The sequence below is a fragment of the Opisthocomus hoazin genome, chromosome 2 (genome assembly GCF_030867145.1).
Source record: "Opisthocomus hoazin isolate bOpiHoa1 chromosome 2, bOpiHoa1.hap1, whole genome shotgun sequence".
NCBI lineage: Eukaryota > Metazoa > Chordata > Aves > Opisthocomiformes > Opisthocomidae > Opisthocomus > Opisthocomus hoazin.
This window is the reverse complement of record NC_134415.1, coordinates 98,748,049-98,768,903: the sequence shown is the minus strand read 5'-3', so window position 1 is coordinate 98,768,903 and position 20,855 is coordinate 98,748,049. Positions and strand designations below refer to the sequence as shown.

At 36.1% G+C, this 20,855-nt stretch overlaps 1 protein-coding gene across 8 annotated transcripts in view; it reads left to right on the top strand.

Moving 5' to 3' along the window:
• The window catches only part of ADGRB3 (adhesion G protein-coupled receptor B3), a 474,460-nt gene that overhangs the window by 261,828 nt on the left and 191,777 nt on the right, over positions 1 to 20,855 (top strand). For all 8 annotated transcript variants that reach the window (XM_075414589.1, XM_075414591.1, XM_075414590.1 and 5 more), the window contains 2 exons: positions 14,714 to 14,860; positions 15,585 to 15,660. In XM_075414589.1, coding sequence (XP_075270704.1) covers positions 14,714 to 14,860; positions 15,585 to 15,660 — 223 coding nt within the window. The remainder of the gene's footprint in view (positions 1 to 14,713; positions 14,861 to 15,584; positions 15,661 to 20,855) is intronic.

The window sequence follows — 20,855 nt, the reverse complement described above, 5'->3', positions numbered from 1 at the left end:
GTCTCCATTCACAGTCAACAATGCACAAAGAAAAGTTAATTTCTGCAAAATTACTGTCATTTAACTTTGCCAAATTGAACTTATACCTGTTTCTTGGATGAATAGTTCCACTACTGGAAAATATAGGTGGTGATTTTATACCACATCATCAATTTTATATTCCTGGTTGTACTTAGAAATAATTTTCAGAAGTTAAAATTATAGATATCCGACCCTCTCATAAACTGAAATTATAGACAACGCACATCAATAGGGTAAGACATAGAAATATGGCACTAGTTCATCTACTTAGAAATGGTATTCAACATCAGAGCTTGGAGAAGTTTGAAGCGCTTGTGTTTATACTGTTTATCATTTAGTTTGACAAGATATTTAGGGGAGTTTGCTGAATATATGTGTTTGTTCTTTTAATGTACTTGAAGCATGCATTTATGAATTTTAAAGTTTGGAAAACAAGGAAGCAAGTAGCTGTGTAGGTGTTTTGTCATTTTTCCTTCTTGTAGGCATTTGGTAGAATATTGTCTTCTGTTCATAATTTTGTTAATCTTTAAGTTATCTAACAGCATATTTTTTCATGAGCTTTTTAGTGTATGGCTTGAGGGAGTCTCTGTCTAGTGAGTCACACGTGCACTTTTTATGGTTTTTTTTTCCCTATGGATATAACCTCTGTTGGTAGAACCACCTGCTGGATCCAAATTTTTACCTGTCAATCACCATTCTCTATGCTCACATTAATCTGCATTGTCACTGGTTTTAGCGGTGTTTAGAGTCTTTCCTAGCTATAGCTGGGCAAGAAATATCATTGTTCAACCTGCAAATTTCATGGGTTTTTTAGGTTTTTTTTTTTTAGATTTAGTGCTCCACTGGAATAAAGCCAAACCTTTCATTAAAAGAGCTCAAATAAAGTTATGTTACCTCCCAGCTGTAGTGGACAGTTATCACAGGCTATCTGACAAGTTAAGAATTGCTAAACTGCCAAAATACTATTTTGTTTCTTCAAAACATTTGAAACTCTTGGTGGTACAAAATATTAGGACTCAGTGTTTATATTGCCATCTTAATCTTTCATGTTGAAGTAGTTTAATTTAGTAGAAGTGTCTAAGCAGGTAGGATTTTTTCATTGAGATCAAGTTTATAGTATATTGAAGTTAGGACTAAAAGAGAAAATGATTCTGTAGTTGATGGCTTGGGTTTTCTCAGGAATGTAAGGAAAGAGAGGTCAGGATGCTGTTCCAGTGAGGTTTCTTTGTTCTCAGTTTAATCGTTTGGGCCCAGGCTGAATTTAATCTGTGACAGAAAGAACTAAAAATGAAGAAAGGCATAATATAAAAACTCAATAAACATATTTTAAATATAGTAAGTTATTATTAAAAAGCCCAAGGAATTACTTACTAAAACATACTTGCAGGTTTTGTTTAACGGCTTCCATCCCACTCTTCTCCTATCTTGTATGTAATTTCCAGTTTTATATACCTCTGTTGAATAATAAAATTTTCTTATTCCTACTAATGTGATGAAATTAGCTGTTTCACTTAACTGATTTTACTTCTTATGTTGCTTGTGCTAAATTATCATCAGTTCCATTTCTAATGTTTATGTGAACGTTGGTGTAAGTTTTGGGAAAAAAAATCTTCCAAGTCCAATTAATTTCTTGCTCCAAGCAGTGCAACCAGTGTATTGTCTCAGCACAAGCACTGAAAGTCTCATTTGCTGAATGATGACATTGAGCACCTTTTGAAAATGCTTCATTGCCATTCAAATGTCCCTTTGCAATAAACACAGTGTAACTGTGAACTCAAATGTTTAAATCATCAAGATTTAATTAATAGCCACAGTGCATATCAAGATAGGTGCAGATTATGCTGTCCACATCTGTTCTTCAGCAAAAAAGTTACTGCTTTGAAATACTATGATATAACTGGGCATCCTTACACTGACCCTTAACTTTGTTGTTCCTTTGTTCAATTTAGAAATTTTGTTATGAATGTTTGCCACCAGAGTGCAGTTAGTTTGATTTCCAATAAAGCACCATTTAGATGTTTTGGGATTAGGGACAGAAAACCCATTTACTACATCAAAAATTTTCTATAAAAGTAATATCACTCTAAAAATTACACAGAACAGAGAGGGGAAAATAACTAAAGGGAAAAAAAGCAATTTTCTTTCCAGTATCCTGTAAAATACTGTTTGTTGGGTAACAATGCTACAATCAGGATATGCTGGGGAGAAAGGATAATATAAAATGGCACTTTTTGATTGTCCAGCACTCCAGGGAAGGATTTGTACTAAGAAAGCCACCTTGACTGTGGATTACAATTTGCAAGTGGTCAAATACTGTTGGGAGGCAAGAAATTTTTTTTTTTTTCTGGCTATCTCCTAGACCTGACTGTGGAGATAATGACAGTTATCCCAAATATGGCATGGCAGTACTAGCACAGCTGGACTCAGGTGTAGAATATTTCATGCTGAATGATTTTGCAAGACTAAAAGTATAGATTCTTTTCAAATAGAATTTGCAGAAATTTTCAGTACATCAACGGACTCTTTGTCATGTAAATTCAGTCATTCTGTGTTAGCGCTTTCAGGTACAGGAAATTAATTGAAGCAATTGGGTGGTGTTGTTGGGTCCCAAAAACTATAGCTCAGTAGAAAACAAAAAATCCATCCCTGTTTCTTATTTCCATACTTTACATTTATGATATTCCACTTAAAAAGTATTCATGACAATTTTTTATTAAACAACATGAGTAAACAGTCTGGGTTAAACTCTTCCTATCTGCTTCATATCATAGATATAATTGTGTTTTCTGGAGCATTGCACATTGTAGAACCAAATTTTAACTTTACAGAGCTTCTACCTACCGGCAATATTTCCAGGAAATAAGGGAGTTAGCCAAAGCAGTACAGTTTCAGTTTAGGGGAAACTCCTATTCTGAATATATATTTCATAAACATACTGCAATGAACAGCACAAGAAATTAAAGAAATTACAATAGCTATAAAACCAAAATTTGTATTGGAATAACTGTTGCAGATAGGATGTAGTGCCAAAGAGACAGCAGAGTCATATCAGGTGTATATGTTAGCAATGCAAATGTTGCAGAGCCGGACATGGTGATGGCACCTTTTGATGGCATCTGTCATGCCTCAGGAAAATGAGAGAAGGTATTTTCCTATTCATGGTGGTTTCTACAGATTAGCTGTCCAAAGTGGTAGTTCTCTACTGCATGTAAAAGCAACACTGAAGGCACTGTAAGGGCATCTGAAAAGTCACTCTGAATCCAAATACACTTTTTAAGAAATAGGAGTCTGTCTGCCGATGGTATAATGCTATGTTGTATCTTGAGTTAAATATTTTGACCAGATTCAATTATTAGCTTTGGCACAAAGCTCAGGAATAATGTGCTTGCATTTTACGTACTCAGTCACAGGCAAGGGTTGATCCAGTATTCTTAAAATACAATTTAGGCTTATTATGCAATATATACAAAGTTCTGATGATTTTTTAAAACCCTGAGAAGACAATGCAAGCAACCCCATCTGGGCATCTCTATCAACTGTCTATCTCTGTTAACTGCACTCAAAATTAATTGACATGTAAAGCACCTGAATTCAGACAAAGGAAACAATAATGGTATAACATTTGACTTAGTTGACTAGTTGACTGTTGGTTTTCATTCCTTTCTTTGCTGCTTGGATCTTTATGATTCCTCCTCCCACAACTTTGATAAGCATGAAAAGCCTCTCGTCTGGAGGGAGTGGGAGGGAAGAAGCAGGGGATGCTGGAGATGGGATGACTAGAATTGGATAACAAGAGCTGAGCACAAAGTCCACATGCCATAGTGATTCATATGATTGCGTTATAACAGCTCATAATGACAAAACTCTGTCATTCTTTATAGGCCCAATTTTCTAGTTAGAAGTTTTTTAAAGCATCTTCTCATTGTGCAGTTGTTTTATTGAAATGACCGTAATAACTCTGAGATATTTCTCCTGAGTTATTAAAGTTAATTTAGAATTCAACAATGTGAAGAAGTAAATCAAACTCAGTCTAATTAGTATTACTTACTAATATCGGATAGTGTCTACATGTCCCACTGAGGTACTGAGTTTTCGTTGTGCCATGCATGATGTAAACAATCTAAATAAAGCATGTCTGCATTACTCTGACAATTAGATATCACAGTGCCCCAAGACAGCTTTTTACAATCCCTTAAGCAAATCTTAATCCACTTTATCTGCTCGATGGAGAACATTCAAGATAAATTAGACATGCCTCCAGAAAACAAAGACGTAGTTATGAATTCCTATCAGGAAGGTTAGAATCATGATTTGAACATGAAACTGAGACACAGGAGACCTGTGTTTCTAACAGTTCTGTTTCAGATTTTCTGTATAACTCTGCTCAAGCCTGTCTTAAAGGCATTTACCGGGTAGACATCGCAGCACCTGCTTATCAGGTGCTGGGTTCAGGGAGAAGCAAGAGTGAGCTGCTCTGTGAGGAAAACCAGGAGACAGCAGGCCATGCACAGTGGCCTCACTGGCAAAGGCGAGGTTCCACAGCACCCAAACAAGAAGAGCAGAGGAGGTCGGTGATGGTAGCCAAGCCTAGCTAATATTCCAGATCATCAGACAAGCCCATAGTGATGAGGCAGATCTGGTGTCAAGCCAGGAAGTCAAGCCACAGCGTCGGGGTCAGGATCCGGTCCAGTGGTGGTATTCAGATAGTAGTCCAGTGGTCTCCAGGCAAGCCCATAGTGAAAAGACAGGTCCAAGGTTACTTGACATTGACACCAAATCCACAGGTCAAGGTTCAGACAACAAAATATATGGCCATGTACAGTCACAGCTGATTCAGCTGAAGTGTAGCTCCTGAGTGAAGGGGCATGGACCCTCACTTCTCACAGCCCTTTTCACAGTAGTCTGATCTAAACTACAAAGTTGCATTGTTTCAGAGCTGTTTTTGAGCATGAGCAGATAAAGCTGTAGAGGAGCTTGTGTGATGGGGATGCACTGGCTTATTACAGCAAAGTCTCCAGGTTGAACACAAAACTCAGAATGGAAGATGTCTACTAGAGAAGTAATTTGATGCTGACTAGGAAATGCTAAGCTTATGACTGATTTATTTTTGTCTCCTAAGTTAGAAGAGTCAAGAATTTAGTAAAGCACTAATTTGAGACATCTGTCAGTTATCTGGGAATAATTAGGCAAACCTGCCTTTCTTCTGAACCCCTGGCCTACGTATTGAGCCTGTTGACAAATTAATATTCAAATGTGAATTTGGTTGCTTCTACTTAGATAGCTCAGGTTTTGATGGTGATAGCCTTGATTCCTAATGGATATGCTCATTTAAGTTGAGGAAAGTATGGTTTACAATTCCTTCAGATGGGGATCCCCTCTTCCGAGGGGGACCTGACTGCATGCGGATCTTCCTAATTCAAGCACTCAAAACATTAGATCAGTAGTCTAACAGGCAGTGCTACAACGGTAATGCTTTCTCTGACTTGGCCAGGTTTTGAAAAAGAAAGCAACTGCAGATGCATTTAATGAGGGGACTAGTCTGGTCAGTAAACTTAGGTACAGGCTTTAGCTTTTTGAGGATTTTACCTGCTGCTCTGTCTAATTTCTCAATCTTAATGGAGCCTAAGTATAAAGAAAATGCTGAGGTACTCTGATGGGAACACTTCTGGGAAGGCACATGGAGAAATTTGTACATGGCTGGTGAATTGCTATAAAAACAGGGGCCATCTGCAAGCATTTCCTCCATATCTATTGTTTTGCAGGATATGGCTTTTAATCAGGCTCTGCTTTTTAGGTTTCACTTGCCACTTCAGTACTATCAATGCTCCGTGATTCTTCGCCAGAGTAATTTACAGTTCTCTCAGTTTTAATATGCTCATAGTTGTATCTGAAAGTATTTCAAGATGCCATTTTGTATGATTAAAAAAGCTGTTCAATTATAAAATATAATAGACAATCTGTTTCTAGTCTTCTACAAAAAGCTCTGATTAGAAACATATATTGATTCACATGCTTTATTTTGTTTCCTCTGTGTATGGTTTTTATACATCAAATCTTCTATCTCTATGTCTGAGAATTCACTGCTTATATCACCTTTCAATATCCTGCATAACTTAGTTCACATCTTTCTAGATTTCTGAGTGATAGGATTTAGTTGTGTCTTTTCCCTAGAGGTAACACAATAGCCATCTTTCCATTGCTTCAATTTACTACTTCTGGGAAGCAATCATTCTGCCTCCGCTCTTCATCTCCTCAAGCAATGTAATGTTGACAGAATATTTTTATCAATTCCTTGCTAATGATTTTCATGTCTGTTTGCCCCCACACTGATCTCTTCTCCTCTGTCAAGTCCTCTATGCCTGTCTTTTTAATAGTTCTTAGTGGATATCTGATCATCAGAGAACCTGATAATTAAACATGTAAATGATCTCTCTCAGCTTTTCTTCTTTCACCCTTTCTCTGATGACATCTTCATCATCATTCCCATCTTCTGAGCTCACTACCTTAACATTACCTTCATCCTCACTTTTTCTCTCAGTATCAGCTAGAATCACCAGTACAGACAGTTTTTCTAGTCACCTTAGTGATGGAAAAATGCTTGGTTTCCACACCTGCTCTGCACAGTCAATCTAAAATAGTGTTGCAGGTGGCCTTACCCCCTCATTATTACCGTGGTTTTCACCTTTGTGTCTGTTACATTAAAACTTACGTACTTAAATGCCACTCTTTCTATCTCCTGCATCAGCCTCCACCTTCTGTCTTGCTTTATGCTGAGTCTTTCTTTTCCTGGAGAAGTGCTTTATGACAAGGCAAAGGTAGCTAAGGGAGACCTTAGTAGCATGACTGCACAGTAATACTAAGAGGACTTGAAAAAATAAAGCTCTTTAAGAAACACAGAGTACCATGAATGTGGCTCTGGCTCCTTTTTGCTGTTCATGTCTTCATCTCCTTCAATATAACTCCCAGAAGATGTGGTTGTCTTCTAGTTAATGAAATACAGCCTCCTACAATGTTTTGTGTAAAGCGTTTTTCTGAATAAACACGTATTTCAGGAAGCATTCCGTTTATCATGAGACCACATTTTCTTCTGACTGCTCATAAAAAATTGTTGGCATTTTCACTAGTTCAGTTGAGTTTTCCTCAGCTTGAACTTTTGACTCAGATTTGCAACTTTAAAAGTGATTTTTTTCTTTATGTTCCACATTGGCCAGCTGCAAATAGACATCTTCATCTTACAGTATGCATTAGTAGAAAGTAAATAGTAACCTTGATTAAAAATTATAAAAATGGTTAGATTTTTTTTCCCCTAGGGGAACATGACATGCCGAAGTAGCATCTGGGGCATGGACAAATTGTATGATGCTATAGCCATTTTTATACACTAACTCTTTCTCAGGGAGTAAACTTTGATCGTTTCCATAATCTTTTTTTGTTTTGAAGAAAGATTTTGTTGTCCATAACAATAAATCTTACTGTTCTAATTACTGTTTGAGCTTTTAATTTTTTATTTTCCCTTTTTTTTTCCATACCTGGCACAACAAAAGGTTTGGAAAAAACAAGAATTGCAATCTTTTTCTTTACCTATTTTATCAAGGTAGATTTTTTATCATAACAAATACGCAATCAGAATCCACTGAATTCATATGCATGTCATATTTCATGAGTCTTTGAAATTAGTATATTCCTGAGTAGTTCCTGAAATACAGAATTTAGTAGGCATGATAATGATGGGTAGACAGTTGGACTTGATGAGGTGTTTTCCAAGCTTCATGATTGTATGATTCAAATTTGGTACTGAAAAACAAAAGTGCAAAAAACCAAAAGGAAGTACTTGCCTGCCACCTATGAGTTTGTTTCTTTTTTAAAATTACGTAAGTAACAGAAGAGATCTGCATGTTTTATAAATGCATCCTGATCATTGCCTGAACCCATGCTGCTTTCTAACTCATCCTAAATTTTATACTGTTCATATTATTGATATGGTAACATATTGCTGGCATTTGTTACAGGCTTTTGGGAGCATATTCAGACATCATACAATTACGTGACTGTTCATTGTGTTTACTTACTCTTCATATTCTTTAAAGGACTGCAGTGTCTTGCAAGCTCAAAATAGAAATGAGTTCACTAATTCTCTAAGGTGCTTATCAGTGATAAATGTATTTTTTTACGGTGAAAAGGGCAAAGGGTACCTCTCTTCCCCGTTGCATTGTCTATAGAATACAGAAGGGAAGAATTCAGAGATCATTGTTAAGGTAGCTTCTTGGTTAACCTAAAGCATTATTCTTCACCTCCAAACAGTGAGCCCGTTTAAGGCACAGTTTGCTTGACACCAAAGGAAGAAGTCATGCAGAACTCCTGCCTGCTCAGTGAAAATATGTATAAAATATCTACTTCTCCTTATACCAGTAGTGTGTCTTGATGCCAAAAGCTTGAATAGTCAGAGGGTAGCTGCTATGGGCCGATGAGCTTCAGGGATGGAAGTGCACAACAGGCTTCTAGGGACATCCCTCTCTTGTCTGCCCATGGAGCAGTAGGGCATTAAAAGGTTCTAATTTAAGACAACATAATTTATTTGCTGATACTCATAATAAGTAGTAGATTTGTTAAGTTACCATTTCTTAGAAGCTTTTTTCTGACCATTGTTTGATCTTGGTTCAATGAGGGGAGATTTCATGAGAACTGTTTGCAGAGGGCAGATTCCCTGGTTGTTCTTCTTATGTTCATATAAGAGGATGTCACTGCATCACAGTCTTTCAGTTATACATAATCATGTGAGTGGTAAGAGGTGGATTTATCTTTGTACTGAGAAAAAGGATTTTAAAGTATATCATCAAGCCTGCTCAGGTGCAGAGTTTCATAGCAAATCTGGAGATCCACAAACTGGTCTCCTTGAAAAGGTGGTTTCACCATTTGTGTTTGTTGCAGGTTGTCTTTAAAATGATGGGGTTTAAGTGGATAGAGCAAATCTGTTATGAGCATCATCTTCAATACTTTCATCTGGTTCTTTGATGAAGAGCCAGGTGAGACTTTTTTCCCCATGTATCCAACATGAGCTGACTTAAATCAGCTTAGATTTTACATTTAGTGTCAACAGAATAATTCTAAAATGCATAAATTTGATTCCAATTGAATATCCTTAACAGAGATGTTTGCAGAAATACTCAGTATTCTGAATTTTAACCAAAAATTCTTTCATATTCCTTGTTCTGAACATTGGAGACAATGGCTGTAGCTCTGTTCATGACTATTTTACACAGAAATAATTTTAGCAGTAGCTGTCCCAGATGGGCAGCGTAATATCCTCTGTCTGAAAAATCAAAAGCTGTTCTGTGATGAACTCAAGTTTAGTAAATGCTGAATAATATATGTCTAGTATGCTGTCAATGGACAAATCAAAATGGGACAAGAAAAGAGTAAATGATGCTGCTAATGTGCATAGCCATTCTCTGTTGTCTGTAACTGAAATTCAATCAAATTCAGGATTCTACTTTCTTGCTCTGACAGAGAGGGTTAAACAGAAGTTGGCATCCTGTGCTAATCCTGTAGATTTCTGTATCTGGTTTTCCAATTCATTTGAGGCACTGATGCCTTTTGAAAAAATTAATTCCCGTTCCTCTGTATCTTAAGTGATTGTAAACTAGGGATCAACATAGCTACTGTGCTGTAAAGCACAACAAACCCAGAATGTTACCACTTGCGAGAAAAGAGAATCAGAACTAGTGTTGTACCCTCTTTCGTAAGTACACAAATGCTACAGAATTCATATTCAGATTTTCTAAAGTTTTTGGTTCAGTCTTTGATAAGGATAGGGATTAACTGTGCAATTTGGCTTGCATGGCAATTTTAAAACCTAAATCTCTACTGTAAGAGCTGAAGTTGTGTTTAGTCTGTGAGCAAACATCTAGTCATTTTTCTGTCATGTCTTTCAGTGAATCTGATTTCCTGTTCTAAAGTTGTTAAAATTATTCAAGGGGCTGATTGTGAAAGCTTACCAGCACAGGAAACTAATGGATGGATAGTAAAGAGAAGGGGAAGATGATTCAAGCCACTAATTTTGTTGCTTTATCTTCTATTATTTAGCAACCCAGATCAGTCAGAGAGCTACTGGAAGTTGCACTACGCAGTTTATAACTCACTTAGGGTTATAGGGATCATAGCAATACATTTCAGTTTTTCTGTTCTAGACCATGATCTACAAGGGCTAGCATACAAGAACTACACAATTTTTATTTTAATCAGAATTTTCTTGACACGTTGATTAACCATTTTTGTGCTTCTCCAAATAAGCTGCTTAAATATCGTTCACATATTACGGTGTGTAATCAGCTCATTTGGACAGTCATGGAAAATTCTCCATTCCTATCAGTTTGGAGTTAATCAACTCCAAAGATATTTTATTTTAACTAGTAAGAACAGTTAGTAGTTTTCAATTCTGAAATTTTCAGTAGAGCAGTATTGAACAGGTTGTCTGCAACTCCAGCATGAAAATGAAATAAAGACAAAAGGAGATGTATTTGTAAAGAAAATTAATCCATTAGAGGTCAAAGCAGTCATTAAATTGATTAGACTAGACTACTGAAATAGATTTTTTCTGAATAAGTAATTATTATGGAGTCATCAAATATGTATGTGTTCTTATGTGTAATTGAACCGCTGTCTTCTGATTTATACCAACGTGCATCAAAAGAACGCTCAAAGAATTATAAAAAGAAGGGCTTTTTCTCCTGTGTTCCAGCTTCTATCTAGGTGAGGTTTTTTCCCATCTAGGGCATATAAATTTCACCTACAACATTCAGAAGAATGGTGGTGCCATTTTTTTAAGAAATAAAGGTTATATGCTACCTATGCATTCTTCAGATGTTGAATACAGTCAAGTACCATGGATGAGATTCCTTTTTCTACTTTTTTCTTTTTTTAAACCTTTGGGAATCTCATTAAAACTGGAATTAAAAGTATATAGGAGCCACAACAAGAAAGGCGGTCTGGAGAATGAAAGAATGCAACATATTCTGCTTCTGTATGTTCAAACTGTCTTTTTTTTTTTTTTTTTAATGATTTTTCCTACCAAAAGTCCTCTGGGAGGCTTTTTGATTTCTAGTTCATGTTGGTGAAGCCAAGATTAAAGAATATGGAGTTTTTCGAAATTAATGCAAGCTCTGCATCTTTTTTTTTTTGAGCAATGCCTGGAATATCATCGTAATTACCATGATACAAATAAATAAAAAAGAAATTTTTTCATATTAGAAAACTTTTTATTAATTGTCTCTACAGCAGGTTGTGTGCAAACTGTAAGAATGATCTGAGGAGTGACCAGGCTGGTTACTTTCCAGTACTATGTCTTCAGCATAAACAGCCCAAGAAGATGTAGTCAGATTAGAATAGAAGAATGTATTACAGCAACAACTCAAACATGGTTTTATCTGAGACAAAAAGACATGCTGTTTGTGGTGTGTATGGGAAGTTTTATATTTTAAAAAGTTCTTTAATTTAAAGTGATACATGCAGATTTTCTTCAAATTCTGCTTAGATCATTTTCATTTTAATTTTTCATTTTTCTTCTCTATTTCATATCTTTTTTCCACTTTACTGTCTCAATCTTATTAATATTCTCATTGACTGTTTTTCCAGTATTATACAACTTATGTCTGTGTATAAACAAGCAAAGATACTTCTGCCACAGTGCTGGTACATGTCCTCATTGGCTAGTGTTCTATCTCACAAATGCAGGATGTGATGTTTTGGTATGGTAGTGTTTTTAAAACAAAAATTCAACCTTTGCTCTTTCCAAATGAGATGACAAAGTGCTTGTGTGACAGTTGCAGAACTGAATCATTTGGGTTCCAGTATTTGGAGCATTGTTTTCTTATACAAACCTAACACAAAAAAAATTACAGTAAAGTACAAAGTGAACAACATGTCATTCTGTCTTTCTATCTGTGTATAAGAAACTGACATTTGAGTTTCTGACATGTGAATGAACCAGAACCTGAATTATACACCTTCTCATCTAAAAGATCTGTTGATTTTCATGCTCACGATAAATAATCATGTCATGCTGCAGATTAAAACTGAGTTAGAGAGCAACAAAGTCCCATTTCACAATGGAACTACAACTGGTCATGCTTCAGGGTCTCACTGAAATGGCTTTAGACTAATATTTAATAGGAGTATTAGCTTTATTAAAAAATAAAATACAATTTACAGTGGCACTGAAGAGGTGGGAACTGTTTCATGTATCCACCTGGCCATGTTGATGGACTGAGCTAGCTGCTCCCAGTCAGATTCCATTAAATTATATTACACCTTCAAACATTAGTGCAATGTTGGAAATTAGCAGGCATATCTTCTTAGAATCATTCAGGAAAGTGGCTAAAGCAGGACCTAACAATCTATGTGAATCTGTAAAAGGCAGACTTTGCAGGACATGGAGCAAGCATTTTGGCAAATCTGTTTCAATTGTTGGTTTATATATGCTGTGTACCCTCCCTGTCTATGCAGAGATCCAAAATCTCCAGGATATTAAGGTTGCATCTTCTGTGAAATTAAATAAAGTCTTTGCTTGATTGTGAGTAGAAGAAAAGCTTGTCTGAACCATGAATGGGAATGTATAGAATCATAGAATCATAGAACCATTTATGTTGGAAAACACCTTTAAGATCATCAAGTCCAACCATAAACCTAACACTTCCCAACAAATAAATATATTTATATTTATTTTGGCATGTAAGCCAAAAGCCAGATGTTTAGGTTTGATGTTTAGGGTTTGTGTCACCTAAATATTAACAAATATTTTGGAATTTTAGGTTCTAAGTAGTGCTTAGGTACTGTGATGAATGGCCCTGTTTAAAATACAGAGATAAGAGTCCAGAGAGGTACTATCCTAGACCCTCACCATTTATCCAGTCCTAAAGTGGTTTTCTGTTTTGCAGAGTGAATTCCACTGAGTAACATTGATTTCCTATTTCAATAAAGGGAACAGTCATCCAAAAGATGGATGAAATATTAAGGGTCTACTAGCTAATTAGATAGATAGATAGATGTACAGATAAATACTGTGCAAATAAAAAACCCAGTATTGTCTTATACAGGATGTATTTAATTTTGAAAACTAAATAACTGTGTGTTTATTTATGTGGAAAATAAAATTCTTTTTAGATTTTAAGAACTATGAAAAAATCAATTTTTACAATGTTAATACATTCTGTATAACCATTGATTGCATGTGTAAACAGGCAATCCATTTTACGCCCAGTAATTCTGAAACATCTGAACTCTTCTCCCTCCACACACCACGTGAAAATTCACAAAACTAAGCATCCCTTTAGGACTGGGAATGTATTTTGCCAATTTGAGCCCGGAGGGGATTGTAACTAGCATTGTAAAGTCCTGATGATAGTTTTATAATGGAAATCCACCTCACTAATGTGATTCTATAATATATAACCAGTCTAATTTGAATCTAAGAGTCTGTTATCCAGGAATACATCTGAAGAGTTAATATTGTTAACCTCTTAATTTTCCTCTTCTCTTGGATTTGAATTACAATTTCCTTTCAAATAAAACCCTCTGATGAGACATCTAATGGTTTTCTACTTTAATTTTGCTGTTCTGGTTGCTTTTACAGCTGTCCCCCATTTTCTTTATATTTAACCCCCTTGCAGAGTCCATGCAGTGAAATCATTATGCAGATCAAAGTATAGTCCTGAGGTCCAAACTCTTCCAATTACATTAGCCTCTTCAAAAATTGATTAGGAAGAGCATTGTGCAGGAAATAGCTATCAACATGGCTTACGTTAAAGTGGAGCTAATGCTCCAAGTGTAGTGTTTGTCATCTCTCTGAGTGTACGTAAACACTTGCAGCCATGTCAGTTCCTTAAAAGTAGTTTGAATCTTACTAGACACTGACAATGTTGCCATGGAGTCATACTTAGATTTCACAGCAAAGCTGAAACTGATTTCCAGATAATAGTGGAGTTAGAAAAGAGAGAGAAAATGAGAATGAATAAACAAAATTCCAAACTGCCTATTATTAGATTTGATACCTATTTCTTCTGTCTTTCTATATCTGTTACAGATATAACAGTGATGTTGTTTGGGGGGTTGGGGTTTTTTTAGATGGAAAAAATATAATTAAAAATTCAGAATGGGTATTATTCTTTCAAGGAAAAGAAATCAAGTGCTCTACCACGTTTTTCTCATTTGAGTGGAAACAATGAGGTCTTTTAATACGTGAATCTCTTTAATGGGTCTATCTTGAAATTGTGTCTGTATAGGGGATAAAAGCTCTGTTATTGCTTCATTAGCCTTCATCTAGCAGTTATGTTTCCCAAAGCAATTTGCAGCATCCTCTTCCTTTCATTGTCACATTTGATCTTTATAGAATTTGTTCTGAAGACAGGACAATATTCTTATGTGTGAATTTCAGGGTATAAGCCAGTACATTCAATAATCCCTGTTAGGAATGTAGAATCTGGATGACAAATGATACAATCAATGCCACAGAATTAATCCATAGTAGAACTGCATAATAAACAGAAGATTACACTTTCTGTGCCAATTAATGTCCTATAAATTCCTGCTTTACCTGAAATGTATTATTAAACATTTTTGTTATTGCTGTACTGTTATCATCATATGATGCTTTAAAGTATGAAACTTGGTTTTTTTATTTTGTGATTTCTTTTACTAGTGGCTAGCATTCAGAAGCTTCCTGCTGCATCTGTTTTAACTGACATCAATTTCCCCATGAAAGGAAGAAAAGGAATGGTTGACTGGGCACGAAACTCAGAAGACAGGGTTGTCATTCCGAAAAATATCTTCACCCCTATGTCAACAGGTAAAGAAGCATATCAACATGTTAATTTCATTTTAGCTTTAACAAGGGAACTCAGAATCTTTGTCTCATAGGACCGCTGTGATATAGATGTGGTTATTTTATCCATCTTCAAAAGATATCCAGTACCCACAGCTTTAGCCCAGAGGGAAATGATGGGGCTTAATTTCGGCATCTTGAACAAAAAGTGCTACAGAAATCCTAGACATTATTTTCTATGCCAAAGAGACAATGCACAAGATTGCACCTGTGGTGGTATGAGGTGACATGAAGTGCAGCTCTGCTGAACCCTCTGAAGCTGCTCCACTCAACAGACTAGGCCATTCCAATGGGTCACCAAACTTTTCCCAAAGGATCCTCAGCAGGCAAATTACTTTACAAATATTGTTGCAGTGCAGATCTCTGACATTTGAGAATTTACTCGCAAGCCATTAAACTCTAAAGACAGTATTTGAGGATACTTAATTATAAAGGTAAATGAACTAACATGGATGTCAGTACACAACGATGGATTTTTTTGAAAATATGATTTTCAGTGATTTAAATCTTTTGGTATATTCCTGATAGTGCTACATCTTTATGACAGACTTCCAGAATATAATTCAAAATAGTGATGGTTTATTTAAAACAAAATTTCTACTAGAAAGATAAATGGTATTCACATTTTTTATGCTGATGAATGCTCACAAAAAAGAGTTTTAAAATTTTTTTTCCTTACTCTTTTCAGAACTAGATGAATCAACTGTATTTGTACTTGGAGCAGTGTTATACAAAAATTTAGAACTCATTTTGCCCACTTTGAGGTAAGAAATTTCATAAATACAATATGAATTAGACTATTTCAGGATTATAACTGCACTACATGTCAGGATAAAAGCAGACAACCAAGACAGTTTGCATATTGGTATCGCTAGAATTTTTCTTCCTGCTATTTAAAATATAAGAGTATATATTTGTCTTTCCTTCATGCTTACTAATTTGTATGAAGGAAATAGCCTTTTTATCAAATTGGCTTAATTTATATTTTATGTAATCTGTATTAAGCTTAATTACAGAAATGTTTGATTAGAAGTATACACACTGATGTATATTAGTGCCCAGGTCACTGGTACTTGTGCTTCAGACAACTGTTTGTCCAGTTAGTACAAGTGATCTAGTAATCACATCATAACCTGATGTAGTAAGGTTGTCTTCTCTACTTCTGCAGAAGTCTCTAGTAGTAGTTTTCCAAGTACTTTTTCGGTGCAAGTTGTGTTCAGAAGGAACAGCAGAGATATAGAGAGGATCCATTTTAGAAACAAGACATGCATGTGCCTGAACAGCTGTGATATGTCAGTTATGAGGGCCAGACATATACATAAAGAAATAGCAGGGTTTCTTGTTTCACTTTTTGCTTCCTGCACTTGATAGCAGACAATCTGGAAATAAACATTTCAAACCCTCTTCTCAAATTACTCATTAAGACCATTTCATGGTCTGTTAATACTATCTTATTTCACATAATCCTGCACCATTGGTCTACTAATGTCCTTTTACGGTAAAAGAAACAGGTGCAGATTGTGTCACAATAGCTGCTAATGAATTCACAATAATTAGAAAGGACAGCAATTAGGAAGCCACTGGGTCACCTTTCCCTACACTATTTAACCAAAACTTCAGGATTTGAAACAAAGGATGGAAAACCAATAGGTTTTTGCCAAAATTCATTTGAAAACACAAAAGGCTCAGTCCTAACAAAAGAAAAACCATTTCACACTGAAGTTGCAATGCTGGTGAGAGCCGTCTATCCGTAAGGCATGGTATGAATGACAGCTCATCCACTTCTGAAATGTCACTAAGCACTTTCCATTTGTTGTGCTGGTTCCTGAAATTAGCCAGAAAGGAAGAGATGTTTGTGAGAGATATTTTTTCTTCTCTTCTTCTGTATACAAAGAAATAGAGCCAAAACGCTATTGTAGTCCGTCCTTTTTGGTAGAGCTTAGAGACAATCTGCAAATCCTGGGAAAGTATTGAGGTGTCCATGTACCTTTCAGACCTTTATATTGTAAACCACGATCTATGATCATGCCCTTTCAACTCTCATAGTTCAGTAGTTTCAATTTACAGAGAACAAGTGTGAATCTTGTATATTTGCTTATACAAAAAGCCTTTTAGGGCTTTTATTTGATCCGTTAGAAAAGTGAGATTTATAGGCTGTACTAGATTTTCCTTATGTCCTGGTCATCGAATCAATACCATCCCAAGTAGCAGGAATAGAAGCAGAATAGGGACATAAAAGTACAGCAATTTAAGTACTATGGACTATGAGCAAGTACATCTCAGTTCCCAAATTTGTTGCTTTTATCTCTTCTACTTTCAGCTGGTTACTGAATTACACAGCAAATTTGACCATTTCTCTGTACAATTCAGTTCATAGAGAGGTTTTGTGAGCTTCTAAAGCAAAATGCTCTAATAATCTGTGTATATCTAGTCATAAATGGAGTCTTTAGAAATTCAAATACAAAGATACTCACTTTGCTTCTGAATATGTTCGGTATTATGTGAATCCAATTCTCAGCTGCCCAAGAGAAGGAAATGAGCACTATTACTTTCTCCTATATATGCGAATAAGGAATAAAAGTCATTGTAAATTTGTGATACAGAAATATAACTCATATTCCCATGTACCTCTAGTCTCTTTTTTGTTCAGAGTACAGCACCTCAGTACTTCCCCGCACTTCTTTAATATTTATAATGAAGTTATACTGAAACTTTTACAGCTTATATCTCTGACCTCATCAGAAAGTGTATCATGCTGGTTTTCTTTGCCCATGGCAGCCATATTCAAAATTTGATCTCATGGCCTTAAATAAGTACCTTAAAGGTGGCACAATTTCAAACAGTTTTCATAGAATCAGAATCATTGAATAGTGTGCGTTGGAAGGGACCTTCAATGATCATCTAGTTCCAACCCCCCTACCATGGGCAGGGACACCTTCCTCTAGATCAAATTGCTCAAAGCCCCAACCATCCTGGCCTTGAACACTTCTAATGATGGGACATCCACAACTTCTTTGGGCAGCCCATCCCAGTGCCTCAGCACCCTCATAGAAAAGAATTTCTTCTTTGTGTCTAATCTAAATCTACCCTTTTTCAGTTTAAAACCATTGTAGCTTGTCCTGTCACTTCGGGCCCTTGAAAAAAGTCCCTCTCCATTTTTCTTATGAGCCCCCTTTAAGTATTGAAAGCCTGCAAGGAGGTCTCCCCATAGCCTTCTCTCCTCCAGGCTGAACAGCCCCAACTCTCTCAGCCTTGCTTTATAGGAGAGATGTTCCATCCCTCTGATCATTTTTGTGGCCCTCCTCTGGACTCGCTCCAACAGGTCCATGTCTTTCTTGTACTGTGGACCCCCACAGCTGCATGCTGTACTTCAGGTGGAATCTCACAAGAGCAGAGCAGAGGGGTAGAATTACCTCCCTTGCCTTGCTAGCCACGCTTTTTTTGATGCAGCCCAGGATATGGTTGGCTTTCTGGGCTGCAAGCAGACATTCCTGGCTCATGTCCAATTTTTCATACACCAGTATCCTCAAGTCTTTCTCTGGAGGGCTGATCTCAATACTTTCGTCCTCCAGTCTGTATTGATATTGGGGATTGCTTCAACTCGCGTGCAGAACCTTATACTAGGCCTTGTTGAACTTTATGAGCTTCACATGAGCCCACTCCTCAGCCTTTCAAGGTCCCTCTGGATGGCATCCTTTCCCGCTTGTGTATCAACTGGACCACCAAGCTTGTTGTCATCTGCAAACTTGCTTGGGGTGCACTCAATCCGTCCATATATGTCATTGATAAAGTTATTAAATACTATTGAATGCATTTTGATGCATTTGAACCATTTTAACATTCATTCAGATGAAATTCTGAATTGGAAAAAAGCTGCAGCGGTGGTTAGTGCTGAATTTGTTGAGCTAGTATACTCTGCAAAAATTAGAACTGCAATGCAGGTTTGAAAGGGATCTTTATTATGGGGTGATTTGTCATTTTACACTCATTCAGGTACACGAATGAAGTTTTCCATGCATCCCACCGCATTTGAAAGGGGTTTATTTTTGTTTGCTTACATTTTGCAATGAAAAACTATCATCTTACACGGGTTTATAGTAGTTTTTGTTTGTACTAATCTTATTTAACTGTAATAAGCATTATTGTGATAACCGTATTAGTGCTGAATGTAGTGAAATGCTTCACTGCAATAGCATTGTGTGCGGAGCCAAAACCATGTAATGTAAAGGGTGTTAACATCATCTAGCTTTTATATGGAACCTAGAAGTGTGGTAGCTAGACACAAGGTATGAATTAAAAAGCCATTCTGGATAAGCATCTTATGTGATCCTGTTCTAAATAAAATGACAGTTGAAAAAATATGTTAATGGTGGGAATAAAGACAAACAAAACAATAAACCAAGATAAAATAAGTAAACTGGCTCATGTTTGGGTTTAAAGGCCACATCATTTACACGTTCACAACCTTCTGCTCGCTGCACTTAAATATCTAGAAACTGTACCACTTCCCATGTGATTTCAGTCCCAAGCTCTACAGGACTTAGGGTGGGAGTAAAGTAGATATTTGACTGTATGACACCTGTTTTTTATAGTTTTCAGAAGAACAAAGGTGACACACATTCCAATACATTCTTTAATATCAGCATTAAAAGGTGTGCAAGCTTCTGCATCATCACAAGGAATTTCTTTGTTTAAAATAAATAAAAACTTTGCATTTATTTGGAGTTTTGTTTGTTTGTTTCTTTGTTTTTTAATTATGCCTTACTTGCAAACATTTACAGATATTCAGCTGTTGTGTACACAATAAGGTACCATCATTACTCCCCCTGTACAGAACGCACTGAAAGTTTGCTGAAAGTTAGATGTTAGTCTGATAGAGGTTTTCGTCAACAATGTGTGAGACTTTAAACTGCAACCAAAGGGAAGAAATAGAAACTATTTAAAATAGAAAGCCACTTCCATTATATTTCCATTATATGATCTGACTGAGTAAAATTGGACTAGAATTTACACCTTGTCCCAGAAGAATAATTTCATTCTTTGTGCTGAGTAAAGTGGCCGCTGAGTTAAGTTTGTATTGCCGTACCCACGACAATTCCTATTTCAATGATCCAGCAAAATGGAATCATCTCCTAAATACCATTTCCTGGGAGAAAATAAGCAATTAAACAACATCAACAACAACAGAATATTTATACTCTCTATTATCATTACATCTAAACTGCCTAGTTTCTTCGTTGATAACACCTACCTGTGAATATGTCATTCTGTGAGGTTTTATCTTTGTTTATGTATGATCAGCAGAAGGTATTGAAAGCAGAATTACATACAAAGAGAATAATGTAATGATCATCAGAAGCATTCAGGTTGATAACTGATGGTTGTTCTAAGCCTGACGGGGTCATAGCAAGCAAGGATCTCAGACATGAACATCATGTCAACATTGCTTTATGCCTGTGTTAGAATAACCTTGGCAATACTAGGTCTTTCCTAGAAAAGTGGCTACAAAACATGGTGATACACATTTTACGTGAAAAGAGAGATTGATGGTGAATTAATGATTCAGGTGAATAATTTACCTGAAAAATTAACAGAAAGCTATTATTCTGAGTAATCTGGTGCAATGAAAAAAGCCAAAATGTAATCTCATGTATATGAGAAGGAAATGATTGGTTTTTGTGGGTTTTCAGTCAGGGCACAACTACAGATTATATTTTTAAAAGTATTTACATTATGAAGTTGCCCACTTGTATACCAAATGCAATAGTTTTTAAGAAATTGGAAACAGACAGCTTTTTCTCATGAGCACAGCATCAACAGAGCTGTAGAATCTCCCTTTGCGCTCATTCATCTTCAAAACTTTAGAGTTAACAGTCAGAAAAACATCCAGCGCAGCACTTTGGAAGAAAAATACTGTCTCTTATAAAACATAGCTAGTGGGTCTACGTTGAGAGAAGCA